The sequence below is a fragment of the Muntiacus reevesi genome, chromosome 5, assembly GCF_963930625.1.
Source record: "Muntiacus reevesi chromosome 5, mMunRee1.1, whole genome shotgun sequence".
In the NCBI taxonomy this organism is placed as follows: Eukaryota; Metazoa; Chordata; class Mammalia; order Artiodactyla; family Cervidae; genus Muntiacus; species Muntiacus reevesi.
Genome location: NC_089253.1, coordinates 46,294,868 through 46,318,116, shown reverse-complemented (window position 1 = coordinate 46,318,116; position 23,249 = coordinate 46,294,868). Strand labels below are relative to the sequence as shown.

Sequence of the window (23,249 nt, the reverse complement as noted above, 5' to 3'; positions counted from 1 at the left end):
AAGCCAGGCGGACCTGCACACCTTGGGGTTCTGATGGCCCTGACCACGCTGGTGGGTGCGCCACAGTGTGAAAGGGGGGAGAACCAGCATCTCAGTAACTGCGGGGGGACGTGGGTCCAAGAGCGGCTCCCAGGAGGCATCTGTGTCCCTGCCCCGCTCTGGCTCTCTGCAGACCCCACCCAGGGGGCGAGCCAGACATTGCCCTCCCCCTGAGTCTCCTGGCACCTCTTCCCGTCCCATCCTTCATCGCAGCCCCTGTCCTGCCTCCCTCCGCCCCATCCTGCCCACCCGAAACCCAGACTGGATACCCAGAGCTGCTCCAGCGGTCTGAGCTCCCGCCTCCCCATGCAGACCCGGGAGAAAAGCAAGAGGGGGCAGGTCCGGGGCCGCGGGGCGGAGCGGTGCCCGCCGGGGGCGTGTCGGGCTCGGCCAATGAGAGCGCGGAGGTCGCGGGCGGGGGCGGGGCGTCCCGGTTGGCCTCGGGGGCGGGGAACTACCCCCGGAGGGCAGGTGTCCCAGGGCACCCTGAGTGGGCGGGGACCTGAGCCCAGCCCCGGAAGGGCAGGCAGGCCGGAGCTCACCCCACGAGGGCTCACCTCGCCAGGACGGAGCCCAAGCCGATCCCTGGGAAGGCAGGTACTGAGCTCCCTCCTGCACCCCTGCCAGCCAGGTGCCCCTGGGACCTGCCACTCTCACCCTCTGCCCCGCCCCCTGCAAGTTCCCCGCACCCGGGATGGGAAGTCTGCGCACAGCCCCAGGGCCCTCCTTGATGTCACACCCCCTCCCCGCCCCCGGGTCTTCGTTCTGAAGGCTACCCTTGGGCCCAACTGTACAGCTGGGTGTTCATTTGGCAAAACTTGGTGGAGGCCTCCATGGAACCGCAGAGTCTGGCTACAGCAGGTGGCGGGGTGTGGGGAGCAGACAGGGCCTGGCTACCCTGCCTGGGGGGCCTGGAAGGCTGAGCTGCCTCTCCAGCCCGCCCCCAGGTGCTCCAAAAATCCCTCTGGCCTGGTGGAGGAGCTGGGCAAACTAGGCCGTCTGCTGAGAAGCGCTCCACAGGGGCGGTGGAAGCGGGGCCCTGTGGGCCTAAAGACCCGCCCGACACACACACACACACACACACACACACACGGGAGTCACCTACCTGAGACGCGGTCAGCGACCACTCTGGCCTCGGTTTCCATCTCAAAGTCAGGCCCTGAGCCCAGCCCACGCTGGTTCCATGGTGGCCGTGCGCCCAGGGGAGGGACACTTGATCTCCAAGAGCAAGACTGGCCTAAGGTCACTCGCCAGCAAGAGGCTGGAGAGCCCTGCTGAGAGCCCAGCACCCCGACCTCTCCCCTGGGCCTTCTGGGTGCCGCCCGCCTCCCGCCCCATGACTCAGCACCCTCGCCCAGCTCGGGAGGACTTTTGCTCCCTGCCCGCTCCCGCAGCCTCCCGTTCTCATCCCAGCAGGGTCTCCCAGCAACACCTGCCCAGCATGCAGAAAGTCGGGGCCCCCGGGGGCCAGGGCCAGGCCCCCAGCGGGAGGGGCGCCCTGGGCCGCTCGGGGGTCGTGCTGCTGACGTACGTGCTGGCAGCCCTGGAGCTCACCTGCCTCTTCATGCAGTTCTCTATCATGCCCGTGAGTACCCTTCCCCAGGCCGCCCGGCCCACCCCCTCACCTTCCTTCCCGCTCCGGCGGGGCCCGCGCTCCGGCCTGATGCTGTCCCGGGCTCCTCTCGCTGGGGGCCCCTTGCTGCACTGGAGCTAGGCCAGTTGAGGCACCCGGGGACTGTGACTCTGGGCCCCCCATCAGCAAGTCCTGGGCTCTGGTGCTCCCGCCCCAGCTCAGGGCCTTGGCCCTCTTCACCCACCAGCCCAACACCCGCGCGGCTCACTTCCTAGTCCCGCTCAGCCCTCCTCCGCAGATCTCCTCCACAGCGGGGCCCTCCCCCAGCACCCGCCAGGTACCCGGAGTCACTTCCCCTCCGGTCCTGGTTGGCCCGGCCTCGTGAGGCTTGCCCACACCCCGCACTGCATGTCATGGTCTTGGATCCCTTCTGTCTCCCCAGCCAGGATGTGAGGGCGGGACTAATCCGGCTGGTTCTCTGTTGCCTGCCCTGGTCTGGACTCTGCCTGGTCCCCAGCAGCCCCTGGGTTCCTGTGGCGCCCACGGCTCGCTGGTGCCCACCCACCCGCCATCCTCCCCCGTACCCTCCTGTCTGTTCATTCCACACCCCCGTGTGCAGCTGGCCTGCTGGGACTCGCCCTCCTGGGGCAGCAGCTCCCAGTGGACTTTGGAAGACCGGAGCCCCAGAGGTCCTTGTCTGCCTGATCTGGGTGGGACCGTGGCCCTAGCCACTGGCCACGTTTATAAGTTCCCCGGGAGATTCTCATGAGCAGCCTGGGTCTGGGGATCTGGGTGGGAGGGGTATGGCCTTTGTCACAAGTCCAGCCATAGCAGGGGTCCCTGGCCAAACAGTGAGCCCAGCTCACTGCCTCCCAAGCCCAGCTCACCTCCACCGGGCTGGTCCAAGCCCTGCATCCCCTCCTTGACAGCCAAGGGGTCCGAGCAGGTGCCCCACTCACTGCCCTTCAGAGAGCCGGTGCCGGAGTGATGAGCGAACATGAAATCTTGAGGACTCAGGGCATGGAGCGGCTCCCAGCGCCACCTCCCCTCCCACCGGCTCTCCCGGGGCGGGGGGTGGGGGGGCATGTGTCTGCTCCACAAATGCTCACAGGTATTCTGAGCACCTGTCCTCAGAGCTCAGAATACCACAGAGCACAAGGCGGACTAGACCACGGGCATCCCACCGCTGGTGGTCCTGAGCATAGGTGACACCCACCAACAGTGAACAATGTGTCGTTAGATTGTGCTGCAGGAGGGGCCCTGGGGGTGCTGAGGGGTGTGGCGGGTTTGGGGTCAGTAGGGCCTCCCCAAGAAGGCGACCCTGTACAAAGCCTTAAAGGAGACGTGGGAGTGGGCTGGCCAGTGCAAAGGGCCTGGGGCAGCCGTGGGACCAGTGCAGGAGGGGAGAAGGTGCCGAAGCCAGGAGGGGCTGTGGGGACTCCAAGGGTGGAAGCAGCAGCAGGAGCTGGTCTTAGAGGAAATCTGGGAGTCAGTTCTGAACGTGCTGAGGTCCAGGGGCTTTTAGACATCGAGTGCTGAGCTAGGGCAAAATGGGCTCTGCCCTCACACATTCGAGGTGTATCCCGAAGAAAGGAAGGAGGGCCAGCAGCTGCCTTCGCCGAGTTCCGAGTCCCTGGAGCCTGGACCCAGAGGTCCTGTCAGGCTCCCTGCTACGATATAAGCAGCTGAGTCCAGGGTCACAGGTCACCCCAGATGCATCGTGGAGCAGTCAGAGTCAGACCCTCATTTCCCTCACAGAGGATTCCCTGCTCAGAGCTACCCTTCCTCCCCCTTCCCACCAAGGGCCCCGGATCGCAGGTGCTGGGGTCCTTCCAGGCCCCTCCCAGGGACACCTCCTGTGTTTCAGTACCTGTCCCGGAGGCTGGGCCTGGACTCCGTCGCCTTTGGCTACCAGCAGACTATGTTTGGGGTGCTGCAGCTGCTGGGCGGGCCTGTGTTCGGCAGGTACGGCGGGGAGGGGAAGTCTGGGGGCCCTCACCCCATGATGACCCAGGCCTGCCCCTGGGAGGTCACGGCCTGGGTGACGCCAGGTTCCCAGACCTCACACAGGGCCACACTAGAAGGATGGCAGCCCCTGAGGCACGGATGAACTTTGACCCTTTGTTGTTCCGTGGCTCAGTCGGATCTGACTCTTTGCGACCTTCACCATCTCCTGGAGCTTGCTCAAATTTTGTCCCTTTAGTGCTGGGTTAAGCCCCTGCTCCCAGGGTGTCCCGACCCATAACTGCCACTAATTCTGGTTTGTGGCTGGAGAGAGGATTTAACTGGTGAGGCTCTCGTGGCTATAAATGCCTTGCCCTGCTGAGCTGGGGGCTTCCACCAGCAACTTTTCTGGAAAAGAGAATTCTGGGGACTGGGACTCCCACTAATCTTCGTGCTCTGGGGGTGCTGGGCTCACCCTCCTGCAAACCCTGCCGTGGACAGATCAGCGTGGCAGGAGTCAGATCTGAGTCACTCTATGGGAGCAAAGGGGCTCCAGACCCAGTAAAACGGGACAGAGCAGGGGTCCTGGGGGTGGGGGGGCGTTCCCCACTTGAGCCCGGGAAGAGCTTTCTGTAAGGCATGCACACGCCCTCAGCCCCTTTGTATCCCACAAGTTATTTATTAGGAGTGGGAATGACCGAGTGGGTCAGACCCCCCAAGGTCACTGAAGGGAAGGGTGGAGAAACAGGCCCTGTGAGGAGGGAGGCGGGGACCCGGGCCCTCCTGCACCCACACAGCACCCGGGCCTCTCTGCGGCCCAGCTCCCCTGCCGTCCGGAGGGGCGGGTGTGGGGCAGAAGAGGGGCACCCCTGCCTCCTGCCGCTGAGGGTCATGGGTGTGGGCCCCCCAGGTTCGCAGACCAGCATGGGGCGCGGGCAGCCTTCACGCTGTCCTTCCTGGCCTCGTCCGCCCTCTACCTGCTCCTCGCGGCCGCCTGCATCCCGGCCCTGCCGGGCGTGGCCCTGCTCTTCGCCTCGCGCCTGCCGGGTGCGCTCATGCACACGCTGCCAGGTAGGGCGCCCTCGGCAACAGGTCCCGGTTGCCGGGGTCCAGGGCGGGACTGTCGGGGGCGGGGGGCGGGGCCTCGTGTGGGCGTGGCTGGGGCCGGGGGCGGGGGCGGGCGCCATCCCCAGGGGCCCTGGCCGCGGATGGAGCGGTGATGTAGGGATGGGCTGCGCCTCCACGGTTCTGGGAGGAGGGGGTGGGGAGCACGCGGCCTGGGGACAAGTCGGATGCAGCTGGTGACATGGGGTGACAGGGAGGGGGCAGGTCCGAGGGGAGATGGGGCGTCGGGGCGTGGCCTGTAGGGAGCGGGGTGCGGGGGGAGGCCTGGCCTGGGCTCCGAGAGGGCTCCGCGTGCCCAGCTCGCCTCCCACCCGCCAGCCGCCCAGATGGTCATCGCGGACCTGTCCACACCTGAGGAGCGGCCCGCGGCGCTGGGCCGGCTGGGCCTGTGCTTCGGCGTCGGTCTCATCTTCGGCCCCCTGCTCGGTGGAACCCTGAGCAGCTGGTGCGGGTGAGTGTCCGGGGCACGGGCCCGGCTGGGGTTGGGGCTGGCCAGCCAGGCGGGGTGTGGGTACCAGGCCGAACCAACAGGGACGAGACGGCTCTGTGCCGCCCAGGCCCTCAGCCCGGCCCCACCGCTTCTCCAGGCCTGGGTTTCCCCATGGGCACCCTGACCAGGTGGGTCCACGGGAGGGGAGCCGGCTGGACCCTCCGGGTGGGCGTGGGCATCCGGGGCGTGGCCTATGCGGTGGGTGGGGTCCGAAAGGCTTAGACAAGCGAGTGCCCAGTTGAAATGAACACCAGTACAGCACGTGGATTCCTCAAATGTCAGGCGCTAGGACATCCGGGAGGCAAAGGCCCTGACATGGGGGACGGGAGGAGGCCTGTGAGGCTGGCAAGGACCGAGCGGGGGTGGGCAGCGCGTCAGGCCGTGGAGCCCTCAAGCATGGGCAGGGGGTGACCTGGATGCTGTGTCGAGATTGTGGGGGCCGGAGCCACGGCAGGGAGACCAGAGGTGGGGACTGACCCGATCCAGGCGGGAGAGAAGGGCGGCTGGACCAGGGGCGGCCGTGGTGGGCAGAGGGCAGCGGCGGGATCTGGCTTGGTTTTGCTGATGGCTGGAGTGTAAGTGTGAACACAAGGCCGTGTGTGGACTCGGGCTGGGCCTGGGGGAGCCGTGGGCCTCGCTGAGGTTCCTGCTACCCGGGCTACCCACAGGAGTTGGGTCCCCACCAGGGTGAGTCTGGTGCCCGGTAGACACATGAAGGAGTTCCCGAGTGGGCTGAGCTGGGGGTCTGAGCTGGAGGAGAACGGGGCTGTGCTCTCAAGTGGGGGGTTTCTAAGCCCTGGGAAGTGTTCCAGAGGAGGGCTGGGGCCCAGCACTTGGTGTTAGAAGTCTGGGATTAAGAAAAGTCACCTGGAGGACCCAAAGAGATGAGATTCAGGGGGGTGTCCAGGCGTGAGGGTCAAGGACGGGGCCCGCCGCCTGCGACTGTGGACTCCACCTGGACCGGGGCCGCCTCCCTCCCTGCTCAGCGTGGATGGGAGCCTGGTTCGGGAGATGGGCCCAGGACAGGAGAGAGGGCCTCTGTGTGCCCACAGAGAGACGAGAGAGGGTCAGGGGCCGTGAGTGAGAAGGAGCACCCGGGGCGTGTGGAGAGGTGGGGTAGGGGGCAGCCTGCCTGCTGACCCTGGGGGTCAGGACCGGAACCAGGACTGGGGCTTTGCCGCCCAGCCCGGCCGCCTGCTGCCCTGGGCCCTGGACAGGTTTGCTCACCTTGCAGAGTACACACACACACAGGCCTCCTCGGGCCAGCCCCCCCAACCCCATCCCTCCTGTCTTTACCTGCCCTTGTCCCCAGCATAGCTGCTGACCCAGGAAATACCACTCACTTCCCTCCCCCTCCCAGAAGCCCCCAAATTCACTCCATCCCTGTCCTGACCTTTCAGGGCATTCCACTAGCTTCCCAGTTCCATCCCGAGGTCTAAGCCACTTTCTTTGATGGGTGGGGAAACCGGGGCCCCACAGAAGGTAAGACCCCCCTCCCAGTGGAGCTCCCAGTATCCTCTCAAGGCCCCAGGAAGTGGGGGTCCTCTGGGACCCCGATGCCCCACGGCAGGGGCCGGCACCCCATCTATTTGTCCGGCCTCTCTGCTAGCCTCAACCAGCTCTGCCTCCCAGCACAGCCCGCGGCAAGGGCAGGCGGGATGCAGAGACACATTCTCACCCCTCCCCCTTGATGCAGCAGGAGGTGAGGTCTCCCTGGCTGTTTCTACCTGCCCATCCCAGCCCCCCCTGCCCTAAAGGCCGCTGAAGGTCCCAACCATGCCCCAACCCCCCCACCACCAGGGAGCAGGTGGAGGGAGGAAGTGGCCTTGGCAGCCCCTGCCCTGAGCTAGGTACTGGAATAACTGGTTTAGGCCCAGCCTGCAGCTCAGAGCTGGGAGGCCTGGCTACTGCAGAGCACCCAGACCTGCGCCCTGAGTCACTCAGCAGGTGAGGGGCAGCCCCGTGACTCAGGGCCCCCAGCCTGGCACCGCGCAGCCGGGGGAGCCTCCACCACCTCCTCCCCCCGGGGGGGCCGCGTGCCCCCGGGGCGGGCAGCGCCAGCCTGCCTAGCCCACCGCAGCTGAGTCCTAGGCAGGGGAGTCCGGTGGATCGGCTCAGGCGTTTGAGAGACAAGGGCCACCTGTCATGCGCTGCTGAGAGTGGGGTCGGGCGGAGCCCAGGCCCGAGGCTGGACTTAGCAGGGGGGTCTCCGCAGGACCCCCGGCTCCTCTGGCCACTGAGGGGCTGCCCCACAGTCACAGATACCACTGAGCCCGCAGGCCAGCACCCAAGGGCTCTGTCCCCCTAGAGGTGACCTCCCCCCCGGGGGTGCTGCTTATACAAGCCGGGGCTGGAGCGCCTCCAGCCACAGACCCTAAAGGTCAGGCCAGACTGGGTTCAGTGTCCGTGGCCAGCCTTCCTGGGCGCTAAGCGATCCCAGCCCCACGCCATGCCCAAAACGCCCTGTGACTCAGTCACTGTAACCCCCTGCTTATCTGGAGGCCTGGGAAGGCTGGTCCCCCCAGGACCATACCTCAGCCCCTGGACGAGGGGACGAGAAGCCCTCACTCTGCTGATGGAAGGCTCCCAGTCCAGTGAAAACCCGAGGTTGATGAGCAGACACCGGGGCTGCCCCGAGCGGCTCTGAGGCGACTCAGGGCAGCCAGGCCGCCTGCTCCATAGCCTCTTGCCCCGGCTCACCGAGGCCCTGTCGCCTCCCCACCCGGGGGTCGTGCAGGCCCTACAGATGGGACCTGGTGCACCAGGCCGTCGGGGGTCCACGGTCGGGGCGCGAATGGCTGAGACTAGTGGGGCTGGACCTCAGCTTAGACCTGTTGGCTGGACAGGGTTCCAGGAAAGCCCATGCAAAGGCGGAAGGAGCTGGGGACTTGCCTGGGGACCTGTGTGGGCAGAGGCTCGGGGAGCACGGAGGCTGCACAGTGAAGGCTGAGGCCAGACACGGCTTCAGGGCTATTTTCTAGCACTCGAAGCCAGAGGGGGGCTGACTCAGGGCTGGCGCCTCAAGGCATCCATCGCCAGACATGGTTCCACCCACAGTGTGGTGGGTCAGGGCTCAGCTAGGACAGGGGGCTTCTCCCCCCAAGCTCAGAACGGGTGGCTGGTGACTCCGGGAGCCCCTCACAGCCACGCTCCACCTGAAGCTGGGCCCAGCTGACCCCAGGCCCCTCCAGGAGGGACAGGACCGGGGTGTGCAGGCCGGGAGGCGCTGAGGGGGGCCTTGGCGGGAGCGGTCCCCGGGAGCCCCAGAGCCGATGGGGAGGGCAGCTCCAGGCTCACGAGGAGTGATCACCTCAGAGCGGGGTGGGAGTCAGACGGTGTCAGGCAGAGAGGATGCGTGCACAGAGCTCACACGAGGTGGACAGGTGGACAGGTCTCCTGTCCTCCTGATAAGGTCAGATCAGCAGATTCCAGGCCCTGAGATAAGGATGAAAGGCAGTGTTTGTGGCTGCTGACGTTTGACCAGTGCCCGTGGCAGCCGCGGCCAGCCGTGGCCGGTTCCAGAGGCATCCCCCGGCGGGAAGCAGGCGCCCTGGGAGGGTGGCCACCTGGAGCCCAGCCCTCACTGGCATCTGAGGAAAGGTGGTCACCCAGCAAGCTAGCCACCGAGAAGGGACAGAGGACTTAGTACCCTGGGTCCAACCCAGGGCCTTCAGGGTCTCTAGGGTCTGTCTGTTCAGTCTCCCGTCAACCCATCTGACCGAAAATAAGAGCGAGTGAGTGCACAAAGACGTGCAAACCTGCCTGCCTCACGGCCCTCACGGCCCTCACGGCCCACACCCAGTTTGCATTAAGTAGAAACAGTCCAGTGAGCCAGGGGACAGACGGCCCAGAGCCCCACCTGCCTGAGCTGCACCCCAGAGGTGCCCGGGCTGGAGGCAGACTCGGGGGTGCGCTGACTGGGGAGGGGCTCCCGAGCTGTGTCTTGGACGGCAGAGCAGCAGCAAGTGGGGGCAGGAGGCAGGAGGGCGTCCCCACGGAGAAGCCCCCACCGTGGGCAGTTTCCTCCTGTCCTCACTCTCCTTTCTGCCGTCTTCCCCGGGGGAGTCGGAGAGTGCTGTGTGTGCAGAAGGACGCCCCAGCTCCCCGGGCCTTCCAGTTCACAGGCCGCCCCACACAGGACAGGAGAGAACCCCCCAGAGAAGGGGCCTGGCTCCCAACCACCCACCCCTCACTCGTCACTTGCCTCCCAAAATAACCATCTAAGTAGCCGTCTCTGCTCGAATGCATTTCCGGGGCCTCCAGCAAAGAAAGCTGGTTTTGTCCTTGCCCGGGCAGGCCTGAGCAGTGACGTGTGGGCCTTGGAGGCCACAGTCCTGAAGAAAAGGCCCTTCTCTCTGGCTACCAGGCAGGGCTGGGGTGTCCCTGCCGTCTGGGGGAGGGGACTGTGGGGTCCAAACCTGGCCACATCCCTCCCGGGGGGTCCCAGGGTCCTCTGACCCTTCACACCTGGCTGCCAATGGACACGTCCATTGGTCGGGAACCCGGGCAGCCAGAAAGCCCAAACGTTCCACATCCTGGGCAGTGGGCATCGGCCGGGGGCCAGAGACGGGCTTGCGGGGAGGGGCAGGGTTCAGGGCCCGCTGCAGCCCTGAGCAGCGGTATGAGCCCCGGCAGGTCCCGGCCCAGGAATGAGGGCGGCCGGGGCCCAGCCTCTCTGGTGTGGCGTCCCCACGGGCGTCCCTGATCCCACGTGGAGGAGATTCCTGTCCCCCCGGGGGCTCCCCGGAGAGCTGTGTGTGTGCAGGCGTGTGCGCATGGGTGCGCCTGTGCTGGAGTCGGGGCGAGAGTCCTCTCTTTGAAGTCCAGGGAGAGTCGGGGCAGCTGGTGGCTGCCCTGTCTGCAGACACTGACAGAGTCTGGGCCAGAACAGCTCTCGTCCATTTGGGCCACAGTCTGGCCCACGGGGGTCTCAGCGGAGGGTCCCACCCAGGCCCCCAACCCTGGGGGGCAGATAATGGCCCTGGAGTAGAGCATCCCTTCTCAGAGGACAGGGTACCCGCTGCGGAGGAGGGCAGGGCCTCTCAGAGAGGGCCCTTGCAGGGTGCGTAGGAGTTTTCTCTGCTGCGGAGGGGCAGGGCGTTCTGCCGTGCCCACGCCTGGAGGTCCACGCGGCCTGGCTCAGTAAGAGGCTTCTGTTTCTCTCCTCTCGCCTTCAGGAGGAGACGGTGGCAGTCAGAAGGGCTAGTCCGCAGTGCCCTGGCTCCCGGCTGACACGCACGGCCTGGCTGGCGCGGGAGGCCGAGGGGGTCCTCGGTGGACCCCACACGGTGGACCCTGCATGTGGTCGGGGGGTCACAGGCTGAGTGTCCCTGCGCTGACCCGCGGAGGGGAAGCGCGCCCTCAGAAGTGAAAGCCGAGGGGAGTGTCTGAGTCACGGCCATGGTGGGAGCGCGGGCAGGCGGGCAGGCGCCCTGAGGGCTGAGTCCTGGGTCTTTAGGGGGCCAAAGGCCGCCCACCCTGCGGCCCAGTCTGCCCAACCCCCTCCTGGAAGTGGGGGCTCCTGAGACCCACTAAGTGCGGGCCTGTCCTCCCCCAGGAGGGCAGGGAGGGCTGACGGCCCCCAGACACAGGTGGGCCCGCGGGAGGCGGGGTCCCACAGCCTCCCATGTGGGCGCGTGGGGCTGACAGTCAAAGCCAGACCCCGGCCCACGGGGCACAGCGGGCTCAGTCTCTCCGGCTGCTCCTGGTGCCCCAGCCCTGGTGCCACCTGGTACCCTTCTCAGCCTCCACGCCAGGCGGCCCCTCCAGTCCCACCGGGGCAGGGGCCGCAGGGCTCTGGGGACTGGGTCTTTCCCCCGGGAGCCTCGGTGTCCTGTTCCCCAGCATGGGCGGGACCCTTGGCCCTGCCAGGAGTGTCCGGGGGAGTCTGGGGGGCATCCCCCTCGCTGGGTCCTGTTCCCCAAACATGGCCCCCAGGGCTCACAGCATCCCTGTCCTTCGGGAGCTTTCTCACCCCTCAACAGGCCAGGAGCCATGCGTCCCCGGGACCGTGGCCGCCCACTCCAGGCCCCTGCCCCCGCCCCTTGGGGCTCAGCATTCCCGCCCCCACGGCCGCCCACCCTCAGAGACCGCAGGGACGGGAGGGTCTGTTCCTTCGCCGTCCCCTCGTGGATGTGCCCTGAGGGTCCGCGTCCCGCCCTCCAGACTGAAGCCTGGGGAGGTGTGAGGGGCGCGGCGTGAGCTGAGAACAAGCCATCAGAGCCCAGGAGCAGCTGAAGGGGCAGGGGGCCCGCGTGCCCTGGGGCCTCAGCCCCGTGTGACCGCGAGTGCCGCCCCCAGGATTCAGTGCCCGCTCGTTGCGGCCCTCGTGATCACCCTCCTGGGAGCCCTCCTCAGCGTCACCTGCATCCCAGCCAGCACCAAGGGGGCCGGCGCCCACGCCCAGACCGCCCCGCCAGGTGAGCCCCGGGAGGTACCCTGGTCCAGATGCACACAAGGAGTTTCCCAGCTGGGACGCCCCGCCGGGTGCGCCCTGCCAGGCACACCTGGCCAGCTACACCCCCCAGGTACGCCCCTTCGGGATGCAGCCAGTGTGAGGTGTGAGCCCTCCGGCCCCAGCAGCCAACACCCTGGCCCTGGGGCCCCTCTCACCCCCAGCCCAGCCCTCCCTTCAGGGACACTTTGCCAAGACCACGGCGAGCCAGGGCAGTCGTGGCGGCAAGGGCTGTGCCCTGGGCAGTGGGCCCGCGGGGCCGGGGGCATTCAGCCACTGTCCGGTGGGCTGACGGCCCCTCTGCGTGCCCCAGGGAAACCCAAGGCCAGCGTGTTTGATCTGAGGGCCATCACCCGCCTGCTGCTGCAGCCGGGCGTCCTGCCGGTGTTTCTGGTCAAGGTCATCTGCGGCTTCCCCATAGGTGAGTCCAGGGCCGGGGTGGCCGGGAGTTCCAGGGTCCGCGGCCAGGAGTTCTGGGGGGTCCGCCGGGAGAACCGCCTTCCCTCTGTCCAGCCTCTCGCGCTCCAAGCCTCCCCGGGCCCCAGGCCCACACCCGTCCCAGGGAGGGCACGGCCCACCGGTTGGTGCAGGCCTGGCCGCCTGGGCCAGGAGGAGGACAGACGGCGGGTCTCCCCCTGGCCTCAGGCCCCAGTCACCCCTGCTTTATGAAAGCTCTGCCCTGCCCAGCGGCTTCCGAGGCCTCTCGGGACAGTCAGGGAGAAGACTGCGTCTGCAGGGGCACACACACTCCACCCACCCCTGCGTCCCTTCTCAGGAGACCTGACGGCATCCCTGAGCACAGTCAGGCCCAGGAGTGACCCCTCAGAGCCCGTGTCGGGGGGCCTCCAACTCAGGAGCCTTGCAGAGAACACCTGTGAGGCCTCGCTGACAGGCGCTCAGGCGTTCCCACATGGGCGCTAAAGGGTTAACCCCTCCTCTGCAGAAACGCCCCATCCTGGCCATTGGGGAACCCCTCCCAGCTCACCTGCCCCCAGGATGCTCAGGGGGCAGGTGATGGGAACCCAGGTCATCGACCTCAGTTCTGGGGCCTAATCCTCCCACCTTGCCCGCCTGGGGCCCCCCGGTCTGCCATCCCCTCACCCCTCCAGACGGCCTTGGGCTCTGCCCACCCTGGGCAAGGGCAGCGCCAGGCACCTTCTCACTCACAGCCCATGGCAGCCCCATGGGGAGGACCTTGGGGCAGGCTCGCGTTGGTCCTCCCTGAGCCAGTCACCGTGGCTGGGCCCCCTGGTGCCCCGGCAGGTCAGCTGTCGGGGGGTGCAGAGGGGCACGGCGGCACAGCCCTGACCCCTGACCCCTGACCCCTGACGCCCCGCCTGCCCAGGGCTCTTCATGGTCATGTTCTCCATCATTTCCATGGACTTCTTCCAGCTGGAGGCCGCCCAGGCTGGCTACCTCATGTCCTTCTTCGGGATTCTCCAGATGGTGAGTGGGTGCTGGACGCGCTGGGCGGTGGGCTTCCGGCACTCCCAGGGTCCCAGGGCCTCGCAGACCACCCCCCCGGCTTCTGAGCAGCGCGGGAGCCGTCCTGCACGCCCACCTCTCGGGTGCTCCGTCCGCACCCTAGCTTCCGGCTTGTCCCCCGCTCTCCCTGGCACAGTCCCCACACCTGGGTCTGCACCTGCACGCCCTCTCTGCCCGAGCCTCCCTGTGTCACTAACGGTAAAGGACCCGCCTGCCAACGCAGGAGGCGTAAGAGATGCGGGTTCGACCTCTAAGTCAGGCAGATCCCCTGGAGGAGGGCATGGCAACCCACTCCAGTAGACTTGCCCGCGAAATCCCGTGGACAGAGGAGCCTGGCCGGCTCTGGTCCACAGGGTTGCACAGAGTCGGACACGACTGAAGTGACTTAGCATGCACACACACACACTCTCTGCCCATCCATCTGCCCGGGGGGTCCCATCTGAGAGGGGTGAGGGGAGCTTTGTCCATCCAGCCTTGAGGGGGCTGGTGAGCCCTCAACTTCCCATCAGGAAACACATCAGAGGCCCATGGCCTCCCAGCATCCACCTGGGTACCGGCGGTGCCAGGCCGGCCAGGGGGCGGGGGGAGTCGGTCCCCGTGGGGGGGCGCGTGACCAGGAGAAGGGCCGGGCTCTGTGTGCCCCGCGCCTGCCCACCGGCGGTGCGACCGTGGCGGGGACAGGTGGCGACGTGCCTGCCGCCCCCCGGGACGTCTGCCTGACAGCCGGCGCGCGGGAGGGGCTATTCTGGGATCTGGCGGGTGGCGGAGTGAGCGCTGAACCTCTCCGGAAGCGGGTGGCGGTCCCAGCACCTCCAGGCCATCTGCTGCCCTAGCCTCTGGGCCCGGGGCTAGGCTGGACCCCGGACTGAAATAGCCGTTCCGGGGAGGGGCCGGCCCCCACCCCGCCATGGGCCTAGCTGCATGGTCTGGGAAGTACCAGCCTGGTGGGTAAAATAGATAAACAGAAAACAACAATAACATGGATGCTCTGAACTGGGGGCCGCTGGAGCCGTGTTCTAAATGGCCACCCCCGGGACGCCCCTGACGGTCCAGTGGTTACGACCCCAGGCTTCCGCTCTAGGGGCGCAGGTTGGGTCCTTGGGTGGGGGAGCTGAGATCCCACGCGGGTGTGTGTTGTGGCCAAAAATAGATAAATAACGGTTTTTTTATTTAAAAATTTTAAAAATATATATTTTAAATAAGTAGAATGAAGAGCTGCTCCCAGCCCACCGGGGCCCTGAGCTTGTCCTGGGCTCAGGGAGGGACCGAGACTGCTGAAGCCGGCAGACCCCTTGAGACCCCCAGGGATGGACCCTGCTAGCCTCGGGCCTGGCGCGGGGTGAGGGTGGGCCTGCCGAGATGGGCCCGGGGCCCTTTCACCTGTGATGCTGGGGTGGACCGATGGGGAGCCTGGGTGCGACCTGGGGACCCTCCCACAGGCCCAGCAGGAGAGGGGGCTGGGGAGGGGGGAGCCTGCAGAGCGGCTGGGTGCTGGGCCTCAGGCCTGCAGTCCAGCAGGCAAAGGTGGGGGCAGCTGAGGCCCTGAGCTGTGTCTGTAGAGGGCCTTGGTCACCTCCATCCCACGCAGGGTAGGGCTGGTCACCGGGGGTCCGGGGAGGAGAACCCACCGCTGCTGAAGCTGCCCTGGCAAAGCACGTCCCGCCCTACCCAAGGGGCTCACCGCGTCCCCAGCTCCCTGTGTGTGGGGGTCCTGGGGGTTGGGGGTCTCCATGAGGACAGCCCAGGTTGTCCTAACCTGGAAGGGATGGCACTCACTCTCCTCCCCGCGGTGAGGGGTGGGGGGTTTGCTGCCCTCTGTCCCTCGAGGACCCTCTTGGGAGGGCCCCCCACTGAGCCCTAGGCTGCTGCAGGGATGGAGCTTCTGTCCTGCCGGGGGGAACAGAGACAAGCCCCCACCACCTAGGCGTCTGGTGGGTCAGGGGAGACAAGACCCGGAAGGAGAATCAGGGCCCTCGTCAGGGCAGAGGTCGCTGCTTCGGTGGGGCGGCCAGCCGGCGGGGGCTCTCCCCCGGCCCAGGGAGAGGCCCGGAGGGAGAGAGCCGCATGCAGGGAGGGTCTGCAGTGCAGAGGCCCTGGGGCGGCTCGGCCGGCCCGGCCGGAGGGGAGAGGACTGTGCTCTGAAGGCCTGCGTGTGGGGTGGGCCGCAAAGCCAAGAAGGACCTGGATTTATTCAGATGTACTCGCTGTGGGTGGGGCCTTGTGGAGGACGGGTGTGGTCTTACCAGCTGGCCGCCCCCGCCCCTAGGATGCGTTAGAGCAGGGGTGGGCAGCGGGACTGGGCGCCTGTGACCTTGGGGGAGGTGGCAGCCCCTCGGGCCAGGGCAGCCAGGTGAGCGGACAGGGTCTCCAGGTGGGAGGATTGGGAGAGAGTGAAATTTCTGAGTAACTCTAGTTACTAGTTCACTAACTCTGGTTTCATGTAAGAAGCTGGAAGGCAAGAAAGCTTAGGCTTTTTTTAAGTTAATGGCAAAACGAAGAGCTGACTCCCAGCCCATCAGAGTCCTGGTCTCGGGTCCGTATGAAGAGTGGAGACAGATTTCAGTCTCTCTCCTGGTTTGATGATTTCCTCTGGGGTGTCAAGTACTAAAAGAAACTTGTCAAGTAGATCTTCCCTTTAAACAAACAAAATGAAGATAAGCAAGTGTGAAAGTGAGATTTTTTTTTTTAAGGACACCCTTGGTTGTGGTTTGAGACAGTTTCATGATGCCAGGCAGGCGGCAAGGACAGTGCTCCCTCCCGGTCCACGGGGCTGGACCCGCCCCTACCCCGGGTCACACAGCCCAGCCCGGGGTGCTGACCCCCAGCTCCAGTGGGCGCTGGTCCAAACTCACGGTTTCCCCGGACACTTCCTGCCTGCCTGGTGGAAGAGGCAGGGACCATCTAGGGAGCCTCACCCCGGCCTGGGAACGGCCTGTGGGCTGGGCTTGTCCTCTGAGTCACATCCCAGGTGTCAAGGGTGTCCCCGCTCTGGGCTTTTCCTCCCACCCCCATGGTGAGGAGCGGAGGGCAGGAAGGGGAGCTGAACCTTAACCCAGCCCCTGGCTGGCTGACCCTGGGGCTGAGCTGGTGGGGGGCAGTGGGGGACAAGGAGGGCGGAGCTGGAGGTGGAGGCCTGAGCAACAGTGGGGGGTCTCTCGGGGAGCCTGTGGCCCCTTCCTCTCCTGCCCAGGCTCAGGACAAGCCCACCAGCCTGGGCTCCACCCCACCCCACTCTGGGACCCCAGGCCTCAGTTCACCCGGTCGTCATGGGAGTAGCGGTCCCCTGGCCCAGGCCCTGGCCCCAGTAGGTGGTGGCCGAGGCACCTGCCTGCCAGGGCCAGTCTCAATCGGGCCAGCTGCTGGAGGACCCCACATGGCCACCAAGGCCCTGGGCTCACGTCCCAGTCCAGCCCCTGCACCCCCCGCCCCCGTGTGCCCCAGCCTCCCCATTTGTGGCAGCTCCCAGCTCCCAAACCAGAGAGCCAAGAGGGAGCAGAGAGGTGTGGTGGTGGGCCAGGGCACGCGGGGGGGGTCCCCAGGGCTGGACTCAGGGCCACACTGTGAGCCCTCCAGCCTGTAGTCACGGCCTCCCCCATCCCTGTCAGGAGTTAGCCAGCCCTTTCAGGGTTTCCCTGGTGGCTCAGACGGGAAAGAATCTGCCTGCGATGCAGGAGGCCCAGGTGTGATCCCTGGATCCGGAAGATCCCCTGGAGAAGGAAATGGCAACCCACTCCAGTATTCTTGCCTGGAGAATCCCATGGACAGAGGAGCCTGGGGCAGGCTACAGTCCATGGGGTGGCAAAGAGTCAGACACGACGGAGCGACTAACACTTTCACTTTCATCACATCTGAGATGGCAGAGATGCAATTATTTCTGGATGTGGAACATGCGTGAGTGTGGGCGGGTGCATGTGTGTGCACGTGTGTGAGACCCCCCAGGCTGCAGGCCCCGTCTCCCCAGAACCTTGGGGCTGTCGTGGGAACCGCAGGCTCCCCCCTCTGCCCTGAGCTTTCTGGCTGCTGGGACTGGTGGCAGGGGCCCAGGGGTCGTGGGTAGCGGGGGAAGGCCACGAGCCGGCCGCAGCCCAGACGCCCTCCCAGGCCCGGCCGTGCCCACCTCCGCCCTCTCGCTCTCACTCAGGTCATCCAGGGCCTGGTCATCGGGCGGCTGAGCAGCCACTTCTCTGAGGGAGCCCTGCTCCGGGCCAGCGTGCTGGTCTTCAGCGTCGTGGGACTGGCCATGGTGAGAGACCCCCGTCCCGCCATCCCTGCAAAGAGCAGGGGCCCAGGCCCTCTCCCCTGACCCTCCTCAGGTGCCCCGTCTGCACTTGAGCCCTGGGGCTCCCTTGCCCCCAACTCCCACCCAGGACCACCTCAGCGGGACCTCAGGGGAGGGACGACTCCCTCTGGTCACCGTGGCCTCCGCCTGCCTCCCGCCAGGCACTGATGACCAACGTCTTCCACTTCTGCCTCCTGATGCCCGGCCTGGTCTTCAGCCTGTGTGCCCTCAATGTGGTCACCGACAGCATACTGACCAAAGCTGTCTCAGCCTCAGACACGGGTGAGTGAGGTCCCTGGGTCGGGTAAAGGGCAGGCCCTGGGGGGCTCCCCAGCCCTGCTCTCTGGGGAGCTTGATGAGCAGTTTGGGGCAGAGCAGCTGCCCTGAGTGGGGACCCAGTGGGCACTGGGTGGGATGGGCGGCCAGGGGTCTGAGTGGGCAGGGTGGGGGCAGTGGCCCGCAAGAGGGCTCAGGTGAGAATCCTGCCCGCCACCCCACCCAGTCAACCCTGCACCAGGCCCTGCTGATCAGCCCCAGGCCAGCCTGGGGGAAGGAAGGAGGGCTTCCTGGAGGTGGCATCTGACTTGACTGAAGTATGCACAGGGTTTCACTAGAAAGGGGGAGGAAAGATGGCATCCCAGGCCAGCCCCAGCTGAGCCAGGGTGTGGGACGAGGCTCAGAAAGGCTGCTGCGGAGGCTGGTTAGGAAGAGGGCCAGGCACAGAGAATGGCCAGAGGCCAGCGGGGGTGGGGCCAGCGCCGGGACACCTCCTGGTCCCTGCCCGCGCACGTGCAGGTGACTCCCGAGGGACCAGTGACCGAAGGCTCACAGCAACCTCAGTCTAAGAAGGCCCTGGACCACCCAGTGGGGCTCAGACACCCCCAGACGCAGACCCCCAGCTCCCACTCTGCAGCCTGCCTTCCCTCTGGAGGCTGGGGGGTTTCCCATCTGGACTGGGCAGGGGGTCCCTGGACCTGATGCTCCCCAGGCTCCCGCTCCCACACTACCCTGCGCATGTGCTGGTCAGGCCAGGGGCTCCTGTGGGCTGGCTGCGGTCAAAGGCCTCCCCAGCAGCAGGGCCAGAGGGCTCAGGGCCCCCGCTGACCCTCCGTCCATCCACCTGCGTGTCCGGGAGGGGCAGACAGATCCAGGGGCCCTGCTAAAGTGGGGAGGCTGCCAGACAAAGCGTCTCCTCAGGGCTGCCTTGGGAACCCCCAGGGCTCCCTAGATCTGCGACTCTGTGGTCTTGGGAGGCTAGACTGGTCCTGGAGGGCTTCCTGGAGGCAGTGAGCCGGCTCTGCCCAGAGGCCAGGAGGAGGAAGGAGGGGAAGACCTGGAGAGATGAGGGCAGGGCCTGCAAGGAAGCGAGAGGAGCGGACCCAGGTGCCAGGGGCACCTCCCCTCAGCTTGGAAGGAGTCAGAGTGGTTCCCAGCGCCAGCCTGGGAACTGGAGACCGCAGAGGGGGCGGTAATTGCTCCCTGGTGTCTGCAGGGCCTGTGGGAGTTGGGAGGGGCTGCTCTGAAATTCCCCCGACGCGGGCCTTGAGCCTGGGCGGGGCCTCGCCAGGCCACGCCCCCCTGGTCCACGAGGGCGGGGCTTTCCAGCCTCGGACTGGAGCCTCTGAGGACCACAGGACCTCTGAGGTCCCAGGACGGCCCGCATAGGGCACAGCTGACAAGGGGAGGGTAGAGATGGGGGGTCAGGTAGAAGGGGTGCAGGCAGCTAGGTGAGCCTGGGGAGCGGGTGCAAAGACGGGGGCGCCCTCTGAGCACCTGAACCTCCTCCCCGGCCCCGGGGGGTGTTCCCTCCAGTCCACTCAAGGGCAGTAAAGGTCACGGGGGTGCCCTGGGGTGTATCGTGGCCCACGTCACACCCCAGCCCAGCGCCCACACGGAGCCTCCCCGGTTCTGGGCCGGGCTGGACTGGGGTGCTGTGTCTCTGGCTGGCAGGGAGGGGTGGCAGCTGGCCCACGACCCGGGGCCCTGTTCCCAGGCTCCTCCTGTGTTGGGAGCTCTCTGGAGCAGGGCAGAGGCACCACATCCAGAGGCCGCAGCGCGCCCCACGCGTGGCCTGCGGGGAGCAGACGGGCAAGCAGGCCAGGTGGAGCGAGCTGGGGCATGGAGCGGGGGACGGGGGGACAGGGAGGCCCGGGCCGCGTCGAGGACGTGGGCCGCGGGGCAGTGATGCTCAGGGACCGGCCAGGCCTGACTTGACGCACCCTCCCCCCGCTGCAGGAGCCATGCTGGGCCTCTGCGCCTCTGTGCAGCCGCTGACCCGGACCCTAGGGCCCACCCTGGGCGGCCTCCTGTATCGCAGCTTCGGGGTCCCCGTCTTCGGCCACGTGCAGTTCGCCGTCAACTTAGTCGTCCTCCTGGTCCTCTGGAGGCAGCCTGTGCCCCGGAAGATGGACAAGGCCCAGTGACGCTGGCTCCCAGGCAGACTGGCAATAAACTCCCTCGGGTCCTCTCGCAGCCTGGTTTCTGAAGGCGCCTGCCTGCTGGACAGGGAGTCTAAGGAGGGGATGGGGTGCAGCTTTGGAGGCTGGTGGGCTTCCTGGAGGAGAGGCTCTGCAGCTGGGCCCCAGGGGTCCAGGGAGAGAAGAATTGCCCAAGAGCACCCCAGCATGAGGTGGGTCCTGGACCTGGAGTCCACCACCCAGGCCAGCAAGGAGTCCTTCCTGCTGCCGTCCAGACGACTCTGCCCACGTCCCCAGAGACAGGGTGCTCTCTGCTCACCCACGGCCCCAACGCCGACCCCTCGCCAAGCACACGCTGCCTGCACACCCTCCATAGCCCTTGAGGTTGCTTCTACTGGGGAACAGAAAGAGGACAGGGTCGTTTTTAAAAGGTCAAGCATTTGAGGCCTGGGGAGAGGTCAAAGAAGAGAACCCTCGTTTCATGTTGGGGAACCCAACGGGTAGAGAGCCAGGCCTCCAGGCTTGAGAATCAATGAGTCGTTCCTCCGCCGCCCCCCACCTCCAGCCCAAGTCCCATGGCAAAGGGGCATCAGACACAGTGAGGCCTGCCGGCTGCCGTGCCAAGAACCAGCGTGGAGAGGACAACCTTGTTGGGTGTCTGCAGATGCCCTTGAGACCAGGAAGGCCACCCTTCCCCCACAGGCTACTTTTAACAGAAGCTATTAAACTTGGAATATTCCATGGCCCCTCCTGGAGGAGCCTCCGAGAGCCGAGACCCACACGCGTGCACACTCTCCCTCTCACACACACAGGCATACACACACGCGCGCACACACACACTCCCAGCCCCAGTGCTCAGGTCAGACCCCACCCCCACCCCCACCCCCACCACCCCCCGTGAGCCCCACCAGAACTGGTGAGGCACCGGGGCCTCACTCTCTGACTTGCGTCATCCACTCTGGTGAGGCTCTGGCGGGAGAGATCTCCAGGGTGGCGCAGGATGGAGGTGCCCCTGGGTCAGTGGGGGCCCTGGAGCTGGCCTCTCCTCTCTGAAAGAGCCCCCTCCCATTTGCCCTGGGGCCTCAGAGTGTTGTGGAGGAAAACATTCACCGCAGGAACGGTTTCTTCTCTGGACCCAGCACCCAGCCTCCCAGCAGGACTGCCCCACCTCCCAAGCCTGACCCCGGTGACCCAGTGAGTCAGGAGTCCTGTGATAGTGGCCCCCACCCCAGTCCAGGGTAAGACTGACATTAAGGCCCAGTTGGGGCCCTTCATTCCCCCAACCTCGGCGTCTCCCACCCCCACACCTGGCTCCCTCCAGCCACAAAGGTGACATGAAGGTGCCCTAGCCAGGCCAGGATCGCTGTCCCGTCTTGTTCTTCCATCCTTGGCTTCTTCATCACCAACAGAACTTCTAGGTGGAGGGACACATTTCCCCTCCCCATCCCAAGGCTTGGAGGGCAACCCTGGACACCCCACTTCTGGAGTTGGAAGGGTGGAAGTTGCTCTCTGGTCAGGGATCTCAGGCCTACCTCCTGATGACATATCCCAAGCCCCTCAGCAGCCTCAGCCTCCTGCCCAGGGCGCAGACCGCTCTCCCGTTTGCCCAGAAGCACTGGCCGCCTCGCTGGCCCCACACGTCAGGTATGGGCCAGCAGGGCCTGGCAGCTGATCCAGCCCAGGGTGGGGTTAAGAGGGGAGCAGCAGGTGGGCAGTCAGAGGCCTGCGGGCTTCCTTTCAGGGATGGGCAGGTGAGCAAGATGGGGCAGGAGGGGCAGCTGGGGTCAGGCACACAAGAGCCGCTCGGATGGGGAGACACACGGGCCGCGCAGGGCCAGTTGGTCAGCAAGCAGGGTCCCGGCCTCCCCATTCACACCTGGAGTGAGCCAGGGCCCCCGGAGAGCACTCCCCCGCCTCGGGAGAGGGTGACCAGGTCTGGCAGATGACCGTGCGCACTCAAAGCGTGTTTCCTTGCCCTTCCGACACCTGGGGTGGCCGCTCCCCCCAACGACACCCACTGAAGGGACCACCGACCCCCCTCCCACAGAAAGTTCACTGCATCACACACTGGCTGATAGAAAAGAGAAGAATCGAGCTATTTATTTGGAATGGCGGTGAAATACAAATGTTAAGACGGATGGTTTGGATATGTGGGTACCATTAACATAGATACATAGACAACTAATAGCCCATGCAGCGGGCTCGGTGAGGCTCAGTGAATCAGCTTGGACAAATCATTGTGTGTGAAGTGGAGCAGCACCGGCTAGATGCTTGCCATAGTCAGCAAGTGGTGCTGTCGGAGTTCCCCTCTCCCCAGGCATCTTCTGGGCTCCCGACGGTGCGGCCTGCATGGTCCTGTGGAGAGAGAAGGATTCAGGGAGCTGTGCCCGAGCCTGGGGGCTGAGCAAGCCAGGGTCCAGCCTGTTGGTCTCCCGAGGCCCCTACACCGAAGATGCAAGTGACATCTCCTGCCGCGCGCCCCAGGCGCGCCGCGATGGCGCGGCACCCAGTCCCCTCTCGACACCTAGACGGGGCAGGACCTCCCTCCCCCCGACGTCCGAGATGGAACCCGTCCTCCCCCAGGACCGCGTGCAGCCGGCGAGCGGGCGGCAGGCACTCACCGCGGCGGGGCTTAGGACTGGCCGGCCGGCTCGGGCTCGGGCTCCTGCTCCTCGGCGGCGGCTGCGGCGGCGGCCGCGGCGGCCGCGGCCGCAGCGCGCTCGCGGCGGCTGCGGAAGTCCTGCAGGGCGCGGCGGTTCTGAAAGTCGATGAGCGCCAGTGTGATGGACGCGTTCCAGTAGCTCTCGCCCGCGCAGCGGAAGTCGATCTCCTTGCGGTCGGTGGTGACGATGGTGAAGTAGACGTACTTGCCGGTGCGCTCCACGCAGTCCACCTTGAGGATGGAGTGGAAACGCAGCTCCTTGGGGCGCGCGCCCGGGCCGGTGGGGAACAGCCGCAGGCGGTCGGTGGTGAGCACGCCGCGCTTCTTCTTCCACACCTGGAACAGGCTGTCGCTTCGCTTCTCCAGCTCGCCTTCTCTCAGCACCTCTCCGGAGCTCCTCATGTTGGCCAGCTTGGCGGTTGGAGGGAGACGACGCTCGAGAGAAGGATGTCAGGACGAGCAAAGCGCTCTGATGCTCTGGCGGAGTGGGAGCCGGTTTTATAGGGTCCGCGCCTGGCGCGCCCCGCCCCCCCCACCCCGGGCACGCCCCCTCCCGGCCCCGCCCCCCGCCGTCCTCCCCCTCCCCGGCCCCCGCCCCACCCGCCGCGGTGGCCCCGGGCCTGCACAAGGCATCCTAGCCCCGGGCCACCCGAGGTCATCCCAGTTCACGTGTCTGCAGCATGCGCCCCTCTCCCTCGATTCCCCGGCGCTCCAGCAACCCCCCAGCCCGGTGGGGCGACTGACGGTCCTCATCCCGCCCCGGACGCCGGCCCCACGGAGG

The 23,249-nt window shown here is 66.4% G+C and overlaps 2 protein-coding genes across 4 annotated transcripts; one reads left to right on the top strand and one right to left on the bottom strand.

Annotated features, from left to right (window-relative positions):
• Positions 1-512: 512 nt before the first annotated feature.
• SLC22A18 (solute carrier family 22 member 18) lies at positions 513-20,464 on the top strand. 3 transcript variants are annotated; one of them, XM_065936615.1, is made up of 11 exons: positions 513-636; positions 1,453-1,624; positions 3,480-3,577; positions 4,467-4,627; positions 5,000-5,132; positions 11,472-11,590; positions 11,939-12,046; positions 12,971-13,071; positions 17,252-17,353; positions 17,551-17,671; positions 19,625-20,463. In XM_065936615.1, exons 2-11 carry the CDS (start codon positions 1,481-1,483, stop codon positions 19,810-19,812), a joined length of 1,275 nt encoding a protein of 424 aa, XP_065792687.1. In that variant the 5' UTR covers positions 513-636; positions 1,453-1,480; the 3' UTR covers positions 19,813-20,463. The 3 variants fall into 3 exon arrangements, with proteins under 3 accessions (XP_065792687.1, XP_065792688.1, XP_065792689.1); XM_065936616.1 differs by having other exon boundaries at positions 521-636; positions 1,456-1,624; positions 19,625-20,464; XM_065936617.1 differs by lacking the exon at positions 513-636 and having other exon boundaries at positions 19,625-20,464.
• A 1,436-nt stretch (positions 20,465-21,900) lies between these two features.
• Positions 21,901-22,927, bottom strand: PHLDA2 (pleckstrin homology like domain family A member 2). Its single transcript, XM_065937286.1, has 2 exons — positions 22,428-22,927; positions 21,901-22,161 (listed from the first exon to the last, which is right to left on the bottom strand). The coding sequence occupies exon 1, from the start codon at positions 22,868-22,870 to the stop codon at positions 22,439-22,441; it is 432 nt and encodes a 143-aa protein (XP_065793358.1). The 5' UTR covers positions 22,871-22,927; the 3' UTR covers positions 21,901-22,161; positions 22,428-22,438.
• Positions 22,928-23,249: the final 322 nt, after the last annotated feature.